This window comes from Myxocyprinus asiaticus, chromosome 34 (genome assembly GCF_019703515.2).
Source record: "Myxocyprinus asiaticus isolate MX2 ecotype Aquarium Trade chromosome 34, UBuf_Myxa_2, whole genome shotgun sequence".
Taxonomy (NCBI): domain Eukaryota; kingdom Metazoa; phylum Chordata; class Actinopteri; order Cypriniformes; family Catostomidae; genus Myxocyprinus; species Myxocyprinus asiaticus.
Window position 1 is genome coordinate 37345462 of NC_059377.1, and position 20392 is coordinate 37365853.

The following is a 20392-nucleotide window of genomic DNA, read 5'->3' on the forward strand; positions in this document are numbered from 1 at the left end:
AGATCAAGGGTCTGCGGTGTGAATTCATGTAAATAACCTCTTGACTGGTAACATTCCCATTTTGTGACAACCCAACGTGATGGGTGTGTTATTTTGAATACATATTTGAATGTTAGCTGTGACTCTGAATATTGGTTTTTGAAGCTGTGGAACAACTGCAAATTGGTTCTCAACACAGTGACACGAAAGCTTATTTTTCACATGCTTTGAAGTATAAAGATATAATTTATTACATTGTACCTCACATATTATATGACTTTTGACATCTAATATCTAGAGTTAATTTTTGACAGCATGCCTTTTAACATAGGCTTGAGGGACTAACTTGTAACTACTACTGGTACTTGCTATGGCATCGTTTTGACAGCAAGTTTTGCATGAGCAAGCACCACTTTAATTTTACTTCAGAAAATGTAAAATATTAATAAATTGGTTGGAAACCTGCAACAGACCCACTAAATGAACAAAGCGCTAACACTTCATCTTCAAAAAAAACATTTTAAGATTTACACATTTCAGTTTCATAACAAAATTCCATCCAGTTGAATTGAGAAGACTTTAACAAAATAAAACGTAAAATCCCTACATATTTTAAGCTGAATTAATTTAGTTAAAAATTACACAATTCAGTTTGTTGGAATTTTGTTTTAAAATTGAAATGCTTAAATCTTAAATATTGGCAAAAATATTTTTTTGAGTGCATGAAGTACTGGTAAATGGTAATGCATTTTAGTTCTGTAATGTTAAACTCCTGTCACTGATTAAATCATTATAAGACAAAATTAATATCATGAGCTCAGAGTGAGGAATGGCAGGCATTCAAAATCCCCCTTTGATCGTATAATGATGAGCATGCTCATTCTCATAATACTCTATACACCTGCACTGCCTGACCACACAAAAGCAAGAAATAGCCGGAGTGTCTGCATTCTCACTCTGAAAAATTCACTCAGCCATGTCCTCCACATTAAAACAAAAAGCCAACAACTTCAACAAACAAGGTCATTCACAGTCAAGGCCTTGTGTTAAACATAAGCTGGCCAAATGTGTAGGATGTGTACTTCTAGAGACCAGAAAGCAAGACGTAAAAAGACACGGACACAATACGTGTTTCCAGTTTTAAATGTACAATCACTGATGAATTTTAAGCAGTACAATCCAATGCTAGCTGTAGCTGCGATAGTCTACACAAAGTAGAGTATTCTTCCAAGTGCATTCACTAGAACTTAATGACACATAGGTTATCTTAAAGGAATATTCCGGGTTCAATACAAGTTATGCTCAATTGACAACATTTGTGGCATAATGTTGTTGATTTCCACAGAATTTTTTTTTTTTCCTATTTTCCTTTTCTTAAATCGTGATTACAATGAGGCACAATGGAAGTAAACGTGGCCAATTTTGGAAATTTAATATAAGCACTTTAAGTTTTCAGTTAAAACTTGTGGATTGTTTGAGCTGTAAAGTTTAAGTTGTCATTTTTCCCCGTCGTTTTAGGGTTTACGGCATTATGTCATCATGGCAGCAAAGTTGTAAAATTGTAAAGTTAGTAAGCTTTATTTTTTTAATCACACTAAAATCAACAAACATATTGTTTATGTCTTGTGGCTATATTTAAAAAAAAAAATGAGTATTTTAACATTTACAGACTTGTCCCATTCAATTCCATTGTAAGCGCCTCACTGTTACCCAGATTTTTTTTTTTTTTTTTTTTTTTTTAAGAAAATATTTTATGGTAATCAACATTATGCTACAAATGCTGTCGATTGTGCTTAACTTGTATTGAACCAAGAACATTCCTTTAAAGGAGTAGTTCAACCAAATATGAAAATACTCACTATAAATTTTTAACTCACTCTCATTTAATCAAAGGTATCTGCCACTTGACGCAAACAATTTTATTTTATTTAAATGGTTAGTACATCCCAAAATGAATTATTTGGGAAATATTTGGCAGAATGTTCAGGCTGCTCTTGGCTCGTCGCATTCGGTCACGAAACACACGAGAAACTATGGTGTTGGGCATCGTTGACGTCAGACCTGGTGCAACGTGTTTCGATGTGCCATTTTTGAGTATAGGCAAATGTGTTTTGAAAACTGAAATGGAGGGGAATATATTGCATGAGTAACAACATCAGTTTCAGTCTGTTCAACACAAATTTATTGAATGGCTTCAGAAGACTTGTAATATAGAGCGCAAGTTGTATGAAATACTTTTATGATATTTTTGCTTTTTTGACGTTTTTTGGAGCTCAATAGCATCAGTCCCTTTTCACTTACATTGTATGGAAAACAAAATTTTCTTCTAACACCTCCTTTTGTGTTCTACAGAAGAAAGAATGTCATATGGGTTTGGAACAACATAAAATGACGAAACAACCATTTAAAGTTCCAATAGTATTGATTTGCATTAAATTTAATAGATAAATGTGAAATCACCAGTAAATTGTGTTAGCCTAGAAGCGTTAACAATTATACTTATTTGAATCCTTCATTCAGTATGCCAAACTACAACGTAGTGATAGTTTGTTATTATAATAACATTAAATAATCATGTATTATTAGCTTGGCTTATGTCTACTGTATGTGTGGTTGCAGACTAATGGCCATAGCAACAGACACCGCGAGGTGTTTCTCGACACCCGATGAACGTGATTGAGGTCGGAGCATTGGCAAGCTGTCTGCACACCACAGTCATCCTGGCATTGAGTACACAAACACATATTCTCACCCTCTTTCTTTATTTCTCTCTCCCTCACAAACCAACACTGTGTTCCTCTCACTGCAACACATAAAAACACACACATTTCCTCTGTACTGCATGTGTTAAAAGGCAGGGCCACGACTTCATTGCCAGTGAGGTAATGAGGCTGCCGTTGCCACACAGTCTGCAGTTTTCGACAGACTCACCCGGCCCGGGCATCTTTTCACTCTTTCCAAACCCAGTGCTCCGTCTCACATTTACTTTATCCCATATATCTCAATTTTACCCCATCGTTTCCATTCCCTCTCCATTTTTTTTTTCCGTATCACTCTGTCTTTTTCTTAAAAATAACTCCGCACTTTGTTGCTTTAATATGAAACAAATTTTTGAGAGACTTTGATGACGCATCCAACCAAAACAAAGTGGAGATATTGGTTTATGGCAGCATAACATTTTTCACTCAGTGACTATTTTCAGCTGTTCCACGATATGAAAGGAAGATAGAGAGAGAGATGGTTCAAGTGAGGGAGGGCGAGAAAACAGGAGAAGGAAGAGGAGGAAGTTGCAAAGAGTGAGAATAGAAGTAGGAAGAGAGAGTTCCTAGCTGAGATACAGGAGATGCTGTCAACACATGCACCTGCCCGGCCCAATATAGACTGACATCGTTCTGCACATACCAGCGGCCCTCACACACACACACACACACACACACATATAAACATGCGTACTCTCTCATAACCATTTGGAGTGCTTCAACACTTAACCTTACTTGAACGCTAATGTTTCTTTTGACTGGTGCGTCATGTCTCTGCTCCACAATTTACTTCTGTTCTCACTTTTAATTCCTTTCCCTCATTTCATTGCTCTCATAGGCTTGGCACAGTGCTTGGCATAGTGCCTGAAATGGGTCAAATATAACTCTCACATTCCTGTGCCTCAGTCTCTTTTCCTTGCTGGCTTATAGGGGCCACACAAACACACATACATACACAAACACAGTCTGCCTCTCTCAGGGATTACAGTAGACTTTATTTACACCTAATCAAGTGGTCGCAGGGCACCTGGTTTTACCACTTTCGAAATGTTTACTTTAAATAGCTCAAGGGTGCTCGCATATGTAGCGTTTGGTGGTTTGTGTGCGTGTGTGATATATTAATTCTGCATTCTACTATATTTGCTTACAGGAAGGAGCTAGTCAGCATCACTGAAAGTCCCGAATATTCCTGAAAGTCATTTTCAAGAAATTTTATAGTCTACTATATATTTCCCTTACTTTTTTTTGCGTCACTATAATGTTATTAGTGATGCTGCTTTTCAAAGTTTAAGGGATAGTTCACCCAAAAATGAAAATTCTGTCATCATTTACTCATTATCGCTTTGTTCCAAACCCCTATGTCTTTCTTGCTTCTTTTGAACACAAAAGGAAATGTAACGCAGGATGTTAGCCTCAGTCCCCATTCACTTTCATTGTATGGAAAACAGATCTTAGAGATTTTTTTTTTATCTAGGGCAAGTGCATAACCACCTAACAACGAATCAGAACACCTTAGAAGCAACATAGCAATGTCCTGGCAACCACCCAGAACATTTTAACATTGTGGCTGTGAATTTTACATAGGCAAACACCAGTAATATTTTCTTCAGAAAATGGAGAACTAGCAGCACTGGGGAAGCAACGGCAATCTTGCAGAATTCAATAATATCACATACAATATTACTATAAGTGACAACATTAAATTTAACATAAATTTATACTTAATATAGGCCTACACTAATAAACCTATTTTATATAACAGAATCGAAATACACTCACTGAGCACTTTATTAGGAACACAATGGTGCTAATAATGGTCCCGACGTGGTCTTCTGCAGTTGCAGCCCATCCGCCTCAAAGTTCGACGTGTTGTGCATTCTTAGATGCTATTCTGCTCTGTACAGTTGTACAGAGTGGTTATCTGTGTTACTGTAGCCTTTCTGTCAGCTCGAACCAGTCAGGGCTGCGTTTCCCAAAACCATCGTAAGCCTAAGTAGATTGTAGAAACCATTGGTGACATTGGTCTCCACGATCAACTTAAGCTTGCAATGCTTCTGGGAAACGCAGCCCTGGCCAGTCTCTCTTGACCTCTCTCATCAACAGGAGGTTTTTGTCTACAGAACTTGCGCTCACTTGATGTTTTTTGTTTCTGTCGTTATTCTGAGTAAACTCTAGAGACTGTTGTGCGTGAAAATCCCAGAAGATCGGCAGTTACAGAAATACTCAAACCAGCCTGTCTGGCACTAACAATCATGCCACAGTCAAAATCACTGAGAACACATTTTTCCCCATTCTGATGGTTGATGCCTCTGACCCGTATCTGCATGATTTTATGCATTGCACAGGTGCCACACAATTGGCTGGTTAGATAATCGCACGAATATGTAAGTGTAGAGGTGTTCCAAATAAAGTGCTCAGTGAGTGTATAATGATAAACAGCAGCAATACATTAAATATTTTGCTTCAAAAAAGAAGACAATGTCCCTTTAAAGCTGTGCAGGGCTCAAGCGAATCAGTGAATCATTTAAATCAGTTAATTTACATGAACCCTTTGAAAGAACTAAAATTAATCAGAGTTCCCAATGCTAACTCTAAAGGAATCGTTTGTTTTAAACGGAACTCTAGTTCTCTCTCTTCCTCTTTTTAACCTCATAAACCTCTTTCTCTTCCTCCATTCTTTCACCCCATCATCCCTCATATACATCTATCTGCTCTTCCCCAAAGTGAAAGTGTGATAATCCTATTAGAAAAGTGTGAATACCAGCCGTGACAATGAGAAGCAGAGAGAAAGAGGACACTGAACAGAATGTGAGAGTTTGTATGTACTTGAATGGGAAACATGGACATCAATTTGCATGGTCCAAATCTAGAATCCCTTTGAGATATAAATGTATGTTTGAAGATGAGATATTGTCATTGGGATTGCAGCACTGTAAAAATCTCTCTCTGAAGTTGTGTGTAAAGTCAAAGGTGTGTTAAGAGGTTAGCGTGGCAGACAGCAGAGAGACAGGCCAAATGTGTTTCCTGAAGAGTTCAAGCTTCAAGAAAATAAACAAGTCTTTTGATCACAAAGAGTCTATTCACACATGCTCTTTTACACACACACACACACACACACACACACACACACACACACACACGAGAGAGATGTATACATAAACTCTCCCTCTCTCTCTCTCTTGGAGTCTCTTGCTCTCTTTTTCTTTCCCCCGTTGCCCTTCCCCCTCCACTTTCGGGCTGCTGCTTTACCCCTTGCACTTTTAGCATTTTATCCCCACCCGTTCCTTTCTCTGTCATCCTCACACTCTTTCCTAATCCCTGATTCCCTTGAGAATTCCTCGCCATCGGTCCCACAGCACTTCCATATCTCTCTCTGCCTCTTTCTCTCTCTTTCTCAGCTGAGAAGCCTGGAAGACATTGAGACCTCAAGTGCCACAGTTTATCTCTTTTTTGAAAAGCTAGTGAAAAAAATAAATAAAAAGGTATGGTTATTTACGGACCTTGACACCTTTAAACACCTTTATAACACTATTACGCATATACACACACACACACACACAAGTACCTTCCATCATTGGTGCACAAAGCTTCCTTTGTTTGTTTGAGTGTGTGTGTTTTTGGATTCTAGATGCATGTAAATGTGGATGTGTATATTGGGTCCCCTTCACGGGGTCAATGGGGGCCATTTACTACTACAACTATAGTAATGTTTGGAAGATGACTAAGGGAGGGCACTTTGCCTATTGAACCTCAATCGTATTAACATTAATTTTCCTTAATCAAAACAATACTGATCATCATTGCTTTGATTAGTCCTTCATTAACTTTTAACGACTGGCCATTAAACAATACGGTAAGCCATCAGTGATTAATTGTTTTCATTCATTCTAAATCCCCAGCTGTATGATCATTGGCATTAAATGTGTGGGAGATGGCAAGCTAATTGCAATGATTGTGGTGCTTTTTGTAGACTTGTCGGTAGGTGATAAGTTGAAGGGACGACAGGTTGAAGGAAACCTTTGATTTGTTAATGTTTGACTGTTAACATCAGTCCTGTCTCTACGTAAAACAACTTGAAAATACTACATAACTCAAAACGATTGTAATTAGAGATGTGCCATGAGGATGTCCTCATTCAAAGGCATAGAAGAATTGGGTTTTTACGTAAAATTGTTGGTTTGCTTATATGTTTTACTGTTAATACAACATGTTCAAACTGTCAGTATAAAGGCTAGTGTGAAAGTGTTTTAGTACAGTCAACAGGAAGCACATGTGCCAACGACGTGCAAAGACTCTGACTGTCTGCATATCTTGAAAAACGAGGCTGCACATGGATAGTCCGCGCGTACTTTGCTAATGACGAATTTTGTGTCACGGTCACTGTATGCGAGACTTACCTGCAGCAGATTTCAGAAACGGATGATAGCAGGGGAAAAGTCATTCATATTTATGAGTAAAGCACTACCTGATTTGTTAGGGTTAGTTTCTCTGACCAACCAGGTAATGCTTTTCTGATAAATATTATTGAATCATCCAATCAGGTATAGCTTTCTTCATGAATATAAATGACTTTTCCTCTGCCATCCTACATTCTGGAAATTCACATACCGGCACTCTGAAAAGTGAATTATACTTTGGCCTTAATGGCACCTACACACTAGAGTTTACACTATGTCAGTGAACACTGCAAATCCATTGACTGATCATTTTTTGTTTTTATGGGTTGTGTGTTGCAAAGACAAAGACAATTTAAATCAACACACTTTGATGTGGGCATCAGTTGATCAATGTGAAGTTCAGATTGATGGGTCCAGTTGCACTTTTGGAAACCCAATTCCACACCTTCAATATGAACCTTACGCATACCTATTCATAGAATGCTCCATCAGAAATTTTTATAGCGTGTAAGTGTCCTAAATCTTGCTTACATGAAAATAATTTACATTGGGCATTAAACATCGAGTTTTGGTATTTTACGCTCTCATGGTGGTGGCCTGCTAGACGTAACTCTTAAGTTTGTTTAAATAAGGTACTGGAGTCGTTTGCTTGACAAAGCCCCCTGAAAGTCATCTGCTCTTGGTGCTCCACTGGGACGTAATTATTGACATAATTACGTATATGTCTGTGTTCAGAATTAGAAACACGCAAAAGTTAAAACACTCTGTGAATACCATGGAAAAAACAGCACATAAATTACATCTTTCTTCTCCCATTTTGGAGTATGGATAATCTTTATGACGTACTTGTCCCTGCTATGTCCTTCCATTCCTTTGATATTCTTGGATTCCCAAAAAAGGCTTCTTTTTTTTTTTGTAAGTGCACAGTTATGGTTTTCATTAAGTTACAAGAATATGTGAATTGCCTCTTATTAGTGCTGTACTCAAAAAAGCACTACGGTTTGCCTTGCTTCATCTACCACTTGTGTGTTCCCAAAGCCCATTTTCCTTGAGTATGACTCCTCTATTTCTCTCTTTCTTTCTCATCTCTGTCTCTCCCCCTCTCTTTCTTTCCTGCGCGTCTGTCTGTCATCCTGATTAGAGACGGCGGGGTCGTGCCACAAAGGAAAGGAGTGAGAGAAAACATTTCCAAATGAGGCCACAAACTAAATCTCTGTCTCTTTATCTGTATCGATCGTATTGAGTAATTTGCTTACGCACAAGCAAATGGCTGCATTGAGAGTGTGACACCCACAGCCATCTTCACATTAACATCAATTACTTGTAGATGTCACTTTTTCCTATGTAAATTTAATTCTAATGACTGAGGTTTGAGCGTTGAGTGAATTGTATCATGCATAATGAAAGACAAATGTTATTTATCATTTATTTTAAAATCACTTTCTTTTAAAGATTAAGTGTGGGGTTTTGTTGCATTCTCAGCATTTGGGCCCTGGAAATAGTGCTCAGAAATGGGTAGATGTCAAGGCCTGGCGTATGTGCGTGTGCTTGCTAGTAGCATTAACATTGAACTGGTAATTTAGCACTTACATGCAAATGGTTTTCAAATGTCATCTACTACCCTTGAGTTTCCACTCACAACTGCTCCAGCTCTAAGAGTGAGAAAGGGAGGAGGTGGAGGAAAAGAATGATAGATAAGGAGAAGAGAAGGCCACCTACAGACTCACATTCGTTTCTCACTCCAGCCCACATTTAGCACTCTCAATAACAATTACATGTCTGAGTAAACAACCTTGAAGAACGTTCTTACGTGTTCGATCCATATGCTGACACTGACACTTCACCTTGTGCAAATAAGAAGCTATTTTGCCGTTACGTTGACATAATCATTTTGATTACCCCAAAAGAATGGTGTGGGGTGGGGGATATCAAACCTTAATTGCACAGGTACATCACCCAGACATCTATTTGATGTGTATGTGTACATCTGGAAGACATATTTTTAGATTGTTTGCTCATCTGCAATACGTCTATAAAACACTTCCTCTCAGATGTCAAAAGGACATGTAGTAGATGTCTTTGAGATGTTTATGATTTAAAATGTATGTAAATCTCCACTTTTAAGATGTTTATCAGATGTTTATTAGACTGTGATGCTTTCCAGATTAAATACTCTTAAAGGGATTGTTCACCCAAAAATGAAAATTCTCTCATCATTTACTCACCCTCATGCCATCCCAGATGTGTATGACTTTCTTTGTTCTGCTGAACACAAACAAAGATTTTTAGAAGAATATCTCAGCTCTGTAGGTCCATACAATGCAAATGAATGGCGGCCAGAACTTTGAAGGCCAAAAAAACACATGAAGGCAGCATAAAACTTATCCATATGACTCCATATCTTCAAAAGTGATATGATAGGTGTGGGTGAGAGACAGATCAATACTTAAAGGTGATGTAAGCGAATATACAACAATTTTCTTACTCCCTGAAATGTATTAATGAAATAAGTGTTGTGAGATATCTCAGCTTTGTCTGGAACAGCTTTAGACTCTGTAAACAGCTAACAAAAATGTGTCCACGGCCACGGTCTCTGACGCTTTCTGGCTGTCAATCATTTTGTGCGTTCTCAAGTATTGTAGTTGCAGCAAATTATTGAGGCTTAATGCCATTTTTATGCCATGTTGCTCATAACAGTTGTCAGTTGAGGGCGCTATTGTGCTGCTGTTATTTTTGACAACTGCTTCTCAATAAAGCTCATTTGGTATCTTTGGAGTGCCGGGTTTTAGAAAGAGGGGGCGTGGCTATTCCAATGGCTCAGCTTGTGGAAATTCTAGAATGGCTAAAATCGAGAAGGGTGTAGCTGCAGGGATTGCTCCAAAAAAGGGCGTGAGCTCCAAATCGCCATTAAAGATATAGAGAACTCTTAATCGTGCCCTTTCCGGGGGGGAGTTTCTCCCCTTTTCTCCCCAATTTGGTATGCCCAAAATTCCTAATGCACTCTAGGTCCTCATGGTGGCATAGTGACTCGCCTCAATCCAGGTGGCGGAGGATGAATCTCAGTTGTTGCCATGTCTGAGACAGTCAATCTATGCATCTTATCATGAGGCTTGTTGAGCACGTTACCGTGGAGACCTAGTGTGTGTGGAGGCACGCACAACTCACCACGTGCCCCACCAAGAGCAAGAACCACATTATAGCGACCACGAGGAGGTTAACCCAATATGACTCTACCTGAGCCAATTGGTTGCTTAGGAAGCCTAACTGGAGTCACTCAGCAAGCCCTGGATTTGAACTTGCGACTCCAGATGTGGTAGTCAGCATCTTTACTTGCTGAGCTACCCAGGTCCCACTCTTTCCCTAACCTTAACCGTGAGTGGAAGTGATGCCACCTTTTGGAGTTGGAACAACCCCCTTTTGGCGCAAGCCCGCCCTAGAGATTTGGAGATTCTTGAAATTCTTGCTTCACCCGTTATTACCTAACACCCGTTATTACTGCCAGTCACAGTGTGGCCATAACTGAGCTAAACTGTTTTTAGTACGGACACAACAACCCATAATACACATCTTATTTTTGCCGTCATTTGTTGTGATGCGTCAACCTTTGAGACTTTGAGGAATGCGAGACCACCTCTGACAACTGCTCTTTTTTTCGGTTTTCGGTCTGTCTCTGTGGGACAACATGTCATCATCACCTCGCAAAATGCTAGCCAAGTTTAGACGGCGTTGACTGTCTCCACAGAAACGCCTCGTGCCAAAGTGACGCCAACCCGGCACAAATGGTGAGTGGGCGTGGTTACTCAGTGTATCCCCGCCCCTCCCTCCCCCGTTTAGCGTGGGCGGTCCCGTGTGCCTGGAAGAACGAAACACTACACCCCGAAAGAGGAGGAGGACGAGGAAAGGAGGCGGCAGACTGGAGAGAGAGAGTGTTGCACGGAGCGAGTGGAAAAAGAAAAAGTCCATGGAAAGAGAGGGGGGAAAGTGGATCTTGTTTCTCTCGTCTCGTGTGTTTTGATTTTGTTGGCATCGCCGTGTGTTTCAACGTGAAGGCTTGAATATGCAACTTCGCAGCGCGCATAAAGTAATAAGTAGTTCAGCACGGACACGGCCCTTGTCCAGCAACACGACGCGCTCCGATATCTGACCGCAAGAGAGCGAGTCTCTCCGGCCACAAGGCAACAACGGTCCACGCTGAGCAGGAAAAACAAAACACATAAAACTCCAAACAAACTGTGGGAGTACGAGTAAAGGGGCTGGATCTGTGCAGGAGCGGAGGAGGAAAAGTTTACAGAGGAGTTTTGAGTGCGATCCTGAGCTCATTTCATCTCTTTCTCGCTCACACTCTCTCTCTTCTTTCTCAGTTAGCACGACTTGCTAACGAAGCGGCAATACTCTCAAACATGAAGACCCCGGGCGACACGGGTAAGTTCACCTAAACAACTACATCAGATATGTTTACTCCAACTTTTAAAAGCTATATCTGAATCATTCAGAGGTCAAAGGTGTATTTTAGGGAGGTTCGATGCGTGTGTCGCATGGGGTTTCACTGTGGATATACAGCCCGCTAATTCCACTCTGATTAGCTGGTTAGCCACTTAAACTTTTGTGTGTTTATGTTATAAATGACTTTATGCGTCGAGATTTAGCTCAGAAAAGCGCAATAGGTCAGGAATGAGAAATGTAGGTGGTAAATTGTTGGTTTAAAAGGATGGGAAAGTTAACAGAGGAAAACCAAGCAGCTAGCTGACAAACAAAGTTAGTTTTCATGAGTTTTGGGTTATTCGACTGTTTGTGTTTATATTGTTACGGTTGTGTAACATTGGCGTTGTAAAACATAAAAAGTGTATTTTGAATGGTTGTCAACTCGCGTTGTTTATTAAGCTAAATTGTTCGCTATTAACGATTAAAACTTAAAGGTACTCGAGGGCACACAAGTTTTGGCTTACTTTTTTCTATTGATCTGTCCCGAGTTAGACGATCAAGTCTGGTTTAGGTATCTCTCCGATTATAATCTTAATTCTTTAACTTCCCGATGCTTAAAAGTTTAGGAGGAGATGTTAAAAATATTTTAAACGGTGACTTTATAACCGGTTGTGTTGATCAAGTGTGGCCTCCACCATTTGCGAGCAACTTTCAGCCATTTGGCCCTGAGAAAAGTGGCATCCCATCACAGCGCCTCTCTCAGTGTGCTGGAGGATTTTACACAAGATATTTCACATTTTTGCTTTGTATGTGTTTCCTGTTGTTTTTATGTAACTTAGCCTTTATTCGATTGGATATTGTATTAAAGTTAGTAAAGTGAAGAGTTAGTTTGGCTCCAAGTCTTAGTTGGCTTTGTTCACTCTCTGAAGGAGGCTAATTTTGGATAAGCTGACAGTCAGACACTTTTACTTTTTTTTTTAGTTTTGCATTTAAAGTGAAGAATATAACTGTTCAAATGGCAATATGTGCCTAAATAACCATTGACTTTTTTAATAATCAAGTGAATATTCATCTGGTTGTTTGGAAAAAGGATGCCAGTCCATGTCTTTTTAATCTCTGCTCCACCAACGGTGAAGTCGTGCTCTTCTGCATTAAACCATTAGTTACTTCTTCCATTCCTCCTCCCCCTTGTTTGGTCTCCAGCATATAAAGTAACCCTTCTTATGGTATGGTAGAAGTTTTCCATGTTGTGCTTCGTGTCTGGGACGCAAGTCTGCGTTTTTGCGTAGGTGTGCAGAGGTGGGGTTCTGTGCACACTTACTAACTCAATGTCAACTCCAAACAGAGTGGGATTTTAGAGGTAGTTCAGCTCACAAAGGATCTGATCCAGTTATTTTATTTTATTTATTTTTTTTGTCTTCATTGGTTCTGGACATTACTCTTCGTTTAACTGCATTAAATGCATCTTTCACTAAGAGATCCTGCATGCTGTGGTATGTAAAAGGAATGGGCAATGTAGAGCGTGTGTGTTTCTTCATCTCCCAACCCTTGCATTTATGATTGGACAGTACTTAAATAAACAGAATTTGAAAAGAGTTTTTGTCAGTGGAAATAAGCTGTACGCTTATTCTCTGTGCCATATCAAATTGTTCCTTTCAGGCGAGGTGTACCCCGCCCAAGACACCTAGGCTTTGTGTTTGGACTATGAGCTTGGTCCCTTGCTTTTGAATAGCTATTTTGCTACCCAAGGGATTAAAGAGTCATCTAAACCAGCAATTTTACCTGCTGTTTATTAGTATTGATTTGGAATGAAGTCACCGCCTTTCTGCCTTTATCGCACATTTAAGTGATAATCAAGGGTATTTTGTATACTATTATTCTATTGAACTTTCAAACATAGTCTGACCTAGATTGTAGAAGTTGCAGAAAAGTATGTTTGTATTCACATTTAAAGGAATGTTCCAGGTTCAAAACAAGGTTAAGCTCAGTTAACAGCATTTTTGGCTAGGGCTGCACCTAACGATTATTTTTTTATCGATTAATCTAACGATAATTTTTTTACCGATTAATCTAACGATTATTTTTCTGGTTAGTCTAACAACTAATTTGCCGATTATTCTAAAGATTTGTTATAATTATTACTTGATTGTCTCATATTTCAATATTTTATTAAATCATCTTCTCTTAAACAAACAAATGTACAAGAAACGAAGTGTGCACTGCAGGGCATTATTCTGCAACAAAAAACAGTGTTACTATGAATGCAAACTTTAATACAGTGAAAAAGACACTCTATTAGCATAACATATATGTATATATAAATAAATACAAATTTCCAACATTCTTTTGAATGTCCATGTACTAAAATAAAATATTTTATGCCATGAGTGTACCTTCATTAACTATTAGTATTGTTTTGAATGGCCATGGAAAATGAAGCAATGTGATAATTTTACCTGGTCGCAAAGAGTAGTCCATTAATTTACCTGATGAACTTTCACCTTTAGCTGACCCTTTATGCTTTGCAGAGCTAATGTGTGCTTCTAAGTCACTTGCACCTTTATTAGCAACTGACACATAAGTGCCAGCTTTACATGTTATACATTCTGCTTCCCACGGATCTCGACCTGGATGAAAGCATGGGAATTTTTTATGCAAATCTTCTATAAATTTGCACTTTCGTTTGGGCATTGTTTCCATTCAGCTGTCATTTGCTGCTGCTGTCAAGCAACTGTTTGATGCCGAACACAACAGCGCGTTCGCAGAGAGATTGACAGGCAGGAATTTGGCCAATAGTTGCTGCAAGCCTCTTATAATTGACCAATTGGTGTGCGAGAAGGCGGGACTTACAAAGAGGGGTTAAAGCAATGCAAATATGCATGCACACACAATGAAGTATTAGACCAGATGCATATCACAATGCAACTCAAGCTGAATCACGGACATTTCCGCAAATTTAGAAATCCCGGCCAGATGCTTTTTTAAGGGCCGAAAAAGAGGACATGTCCAGGATAAAGAGGACGTATGGTTACCCTATGTTAGCAGCGGTGCAGAATTTACTTTTAACATGGGGGCGATGAGGAAACATTTAGAAAATCAATTTAAAGTGACTACTACTAACAGAAACACGTGTTGTAATACTAATATGTCATGCTTGGGTGGAGACAAAAAGTAAACAGGACTTATGGTGCTGCCTTGCTGCCGTCTTGACAAAGCGCTCTGGGACGCTTTCGCTTCAAGTGTTCGTTCATGGCGGTTGTACTGCTGTGATGAGCCATTTCCAATTTGCATAGCTTACGCAGCACCACATTGTTGGGTCTCTGGCTAAAATACTCCCACGCTTTAGATGACCGTAGGCGAGTTTTTTTTTAGCTGCAGCTTGTTCTTCTGGGGAATCCATACTTAAATCGGGCGCTACCATTTTAATTACTCCATTGCGATGCGCCAACGCATGTTATGCAAATTGACGTATTTCTGTAATCGATGACATCGATTACGTCGATGAATTGTCCCAGCCATATTTGTGGCTTAATGTTGATTTCTACATGCACACACACACAAATGTTTTTATTTTTATATAAAAAAGCAAAAAGTACGGTCATAGTTTTTGTGCTTGCAATGGAAGTGAATGGGGCCAGTCCATAAACATTAAAATACACATTGTTTCAAAAGTATAGCCACAAGATGTAAACATAACATATGTTGACTAAGGCTGCAACTAATGATTATTTTGATAATCGACTAATCTAACAATTATTCGACTATTCGGGTGATTGCAACAATTAATCATTAGCTCTTAACTGACTATTCATCTTTTACCTTGACTTAAAAGATTGTAATAAACATGCTTACTAACAATAAAGAGGACAAAACATCTTTTAAAAATACCTTTAAATGACATTCATTGAATTACTTGAATTAAAAAATTCCCTTTAATTCAGTTTAATTCAGTAAAAAAATAAAAAATAAATCACTGCAAAAATCACATTGTAATCAAGTGTTTTGTCTTGTTTTCCATTTGAAATGAACTAAAAATCCTCAAAACATGATACATTTACCTGAGAAACAACATATATTTAGTCTTGCTTTCAGAGAATGGATCTTGAATATCAGTGTATTTTGTATATAAGTGTATTTTTTAACTTGTTTATTCATACATACACCTAAGCCAAATACATTTAAACTAAATTTTTCACAATTCCTGACATTTAATCATAGAAAACATTCCCTGTCTGAGGTCAGTTAGGATCACTACTTTATTTTAAGAATGTGAAATGTCAGAATAATAGTACAGATAATTATTTATTTCAGCTTTTATTTATTTCTTCACATTCCCAGTGGGTCAGAAGTTTACATACACTTTGTTAGTATTTGGTAGCATTGCCTTTAAATTGTTTAACTTGGGTCAAACATTTTGGGTAGCCTTCCACAAGCATCTCACAATAAGTTGCTGGAATTTTGGCCCATTCCTCCAGACAGAACTGGTGTAACTGAGTCAGGTTTGTAGGCCTACTTGCTCGCACACGCTTTTTCAGTTCTGCCCACAAATCTTCTATCAGATTGAGGTCAGGGCTTTGTGATGGCCACTCCTATACCTTGACTTTGTTGTTCTTAAGCTATTATGCCACAACTTTGGAGGTATGCTTGGGGTCATTGCCCATTTGCGACCGAGTTTTAACTTCCTGGCTGATGTCTTGAGATGTTGCTTCAATATATCCACAAAATTTTCCTTCCTCATGATGCCATCTATTTTGTGGAGTGCACCAGTCCCTCCTGCAGCAAAGCACCCTCACAACATGATGCTGCCACCCCCATGCTTCACGGTTGGGATGGTGTTCTTCGGCTTGCAAGCCTCATCCTTTTTCCTCCAAACATAACAATGGTCATTATGGCTATACAGTTACATTTTTGTTTCATTAGACCAGAGGACATTTCTCCAAAAAGTAGGATCTTTGTCCCCATGTGCACTTGCAAACTGTAGTCTGGCTTTTTAATGGGGGTTTTGAAGCAGTGGCTTCTTCCTTGCTGAGCAGCCTTTCAGGTTATGTTGATCTAGGACTTGTTTTACTGTGGATATAGATACTTGTCTGCATGTTTCCTCCAGCATCTTCACAAGGTCCTTTGCTGTTGTTCTGGGATTGATTTGCACTTTTTGCACCAAACTATGTTCATCTCTTGGAGACAGAATGCGCCTCCTTCCTGAGCGGTATGATGGCTGTGTGGTCCCATGTCGTTTATACTTGCGTACTATTGTTTGTAGAGATGAATGTGGTACCTTCAGGCATTTGGAAATTGCTCCCAAGGATGAACCAGACTTGTGAAGGTCCACATTTATTTTCTGAGGTCTTGGCTGATTTCTTTTGATTTTCCCATGATGTCAAGCAAAGAGGCACTGAGTTTGAAGGTAGGCTTTAAAATACATCCACAGGTACACCTCCAGTTCAGTACACCTCCTATCAGAAGCTAATCGGTTAATTGTCTAAAGCCTTGACATAATTTTCTGGAATTTTCCAAGCTGCTTAAAGGCACAGTTAACTTAGTGTATGTAAACTTCTGACCCACTGGAACTGTGATATAGTCAATTAAAAGTGAAACGATCTGTCTGTAAACAGTTGTTGGAAAAATTACTTGTCATGCACAAAGCATCTCCCCCTTAGTTTGGGTCACTTCACACGACTCATAGAAGTGGCGCTGACCACACAGAGATATGCCAGTTTCGGAGTTTATACTTATTTACATGACCTGCTTCCTTATTATTTGAACTTTAATAAAGGATGCATTAAAGATATAATGACGAGGTGTTTCCTTTAAACACGCTCTGAAATGCAAGTTTTGCTTCAGTAGAACGGCAGCTCCAGCTCCGCTGTATTTCACAACGGGAGTGCTTCTGTATTTTGTTATTTTTTATTTTTTTTATAATTTCCTCATACTTTGCGATCTACATCACTTGAAGCTGTTTGGAAAGTTTGGAGTGCATGTGGACTGTAAGCTGTGTCTTCTTCCTCTCCTCAGTCAGGCGTGAGATGCTGCTCTCGTGCACCATCATTAGTTTCATATCTGATCTCGTTACTTTAATGAGATCAAATGACTATTCGACAACGAAAATTTGTCGTAATTTTTAAAAAAAAATGTATTTATTTTGTGGATTTTTCCCCTTTTTCTCCCAATTTGCAATGCCCAATTCCCAATATGCTTTTAAGTCCTCGTAATCGCGTAGTGGTTCGCCTCAGTCTTGGTATCGGAGGACCAATCCCAGTTTCCTCCGCGTCTGAGATCGTCAACCCATGCATCTTATCACGTGGCTTGTTGAGCGTGTTGCCACGGAGACATAGCGCATGTGGAGGCTTCACGCCATCCACCGCGGCAACCACGCTCAACTCACCACGCGCTCCACCGAGAACGAACCACATTATAGCTATCACAAGGAAGTTACCCCGTGTGACTCTACGCTCCCTAGCAACTGGGCCAATTTGGTTGCTTAGGAGACCTGGCTGGAGTCACTCAGCACGCGCTGGGATTCGAACTAGCGAACTCCAGGGGTGGTAGCCAGCGTCTTTATCACTGAGCTACCCAGGCCCCCGTAAATTTTTTTTTTATTGTTGACGTTGTCGACTAAACATTTCAGCCCTAATGTTGACATGATATTAGTGAGGTCAAATCGCTCACTAATCTTATCTGTGTAAAGTTATATCCAATATTAAGACTTTGTCGTCATGACAACGAAGCCCTGTAATCCCAGTATTGGATAGAACTTTGCACAGATAAGGTTGACAAGCGATTTTTATCACATTAAACCCATGTAAACATACACGTTTACATCTTGTGGCTATACTTTTGAAACAGTGTGTATGTTCATGTTTATGGGCTGGCCCCATTTACTTCAGAATCTGAATGAGCTTTATTGCCAAGTATGCTTACACATACAATTAATTTGACTTGGTGACAGGAGCTTCCAGTGTACAACAATACAAAAACAGCAGCAAGACATAGATAATAATAAAAAATAAAAAATAATTATACACACGTACAGACACATGCATACATACATACACATGGGTAGTACTTCCATTGAAAGGGCCTTATTGTAACTGAAATATTTTCTTTACAAGTCAGTTTTTTTTTCTGCTAATCAACATTATGCAAAAAATCCTTTTGATTGAGCTTAACTTGTATTGAATTCAGAACACTCCTTAAAGCCTGAGCTATTGTTTAAAGTTCCAATGTGTTTTTCATGCTATCAGTAGGGTTAATGCGGAAAAAAGATGCACAGTTGCATCAGTTGTCTGCACTTTGGCACTCTATTTTGTCATCAACTCTTGCCCAGTTAAGCACGATATCAGTCTGTCTTGTAGGCCAATAAGTGGCCTATTTTTGGTGCATTTTTCCAATTGCGTTATTCATTATATCAACGGTTTGCCACATGTGGGTCTCACATCTGGAAACAGGCACTCTTGTCCCTTCCAGCGTATGAAGTTAAGGGACCCACATGGGCAATTAGCCAGTGTTTAGGGAGGGTGGTTGGTGCCATTATTTTTCAAAGGAGAGTCCAGGTCGGGGTGGGTTGAGCGTAGGTGTAAGTGTATAATTTCTGCTTTGCTACAAAGGTATGATTCACTGTTCCATTGGCAAGAAAGTGCCATGGGTTTTTTAAGTCATTCTTCTATTTGGATGTTTTTTTTGCATTTTTAAAAATTTTTTTTATTTGTTCTCTTTTTGTAAGCTTAGCAAGTCATCACTGAGATATGAGGTAGTTAATGCTACTAAATTCATCCCAGACATTTCATTGTAAAGTTTGCGAATACAGCCTTTCTATAAACAGATGCATGTCTGTAAGAGATTTTCTGAGCCATTAGGATCGGAGAGACATTGTACATCTCTCGAGAATCTGACTTAAACGTTTCAAAATGAGATTATTTGTAGCTTTCAGGTTAACATCTCATGATATCTGGGTTGCTTACTTGAATGTCATAGCAGTAGAATCGCTGAGGAAGCATGCATGTGATTGGTTGATTGTGTTGTTTGTGGCTCAGCAGATTGACTGTGTTTCCTGGCCTGTGTTTTTTCCTGGAAACACCGTAAAGATAAACATCTAACCAGCCACACAGTAACACTCAAGTTAGTTAGCTCATAGTGGCATACTTTGGGTTTAAAGAGACATACACAAATTTACTAGTTTAATGGTGAGCTACTTTAACCTGCAGGGTATTTAGAGAACTATCCAAGAGAAACAAAATAAATCGACTACTAGCTGTGGACTTGAACCTACTTTCTTATTGCATCTGTACACTTCCAATTAAATCTCCAATTACATACACCGATCAGCTACAACATTAAAACCACCTGCCTAATATTATGTAGGTCCCCCTCATGCTGCCAAAACAGCACCAACCCGCATCTCAGAATAGCATTCTGAGATGATATTCTTCTCACCACAATTGTATAGAGCGCTTATCTGAGTTACCGTAGCCTTTTTGTCAGCTCGAACCAGTCTGGCCATTCTCTGTTGACCTCTCTCATCAACAAGGCATTTCCGTCCACAGAACTGACACTTACTGGATGTTTTTTGATTTTAGCACCATTCCGAGTAAATTCTTGAGACTGTTGTGTGTGAAAATCCCAGGAGATCAGCAGTTACAGAAATACTCAAACCAGCCCATCTGACACCAACAATCATCCATGTGATTATCTAATCAGCCAATCGTGTGGCAGCAGTGCATAAAATCATGCAGATATGATCAGAAGCTTTAGTTAATGTTCACATCAACCATCAGAATGTGAAAAAATGTGATCTCAGTGATTTTGACTTGCATGATTGTTGGTGCCAGATGGGCTGGT

General features: G+C 39.2%; 1 protein-coding gene across 2 annotated transcripts in view; it reads left to right on the plus strand.

Annotated features, from left to right (window-relative positions):
• The first annotated feature begins 11010 nt into the window (after positions 1–11010).
• LOC127425040 (ETS domain-containing transcription factor ERF-like) overlaps positions 11011–20392 on the plus strand; it is a 53059-nt gene continuing 43677 nt past the window's right edge. For both annotated transcript variants that reach the window (XM_051670654.1, XM_051670655.1), the window contains exon 1: positions 11011–11557. In XM_051670654.1, the coding sequence (XP_051526614.1) occupies positions 11536–11557 (22 nt within the window). In that variant the 5' untranslated portion in view covers positions 11011–11535. The remainder of the gene's footprint in view (positions 11558–20392) is intronic.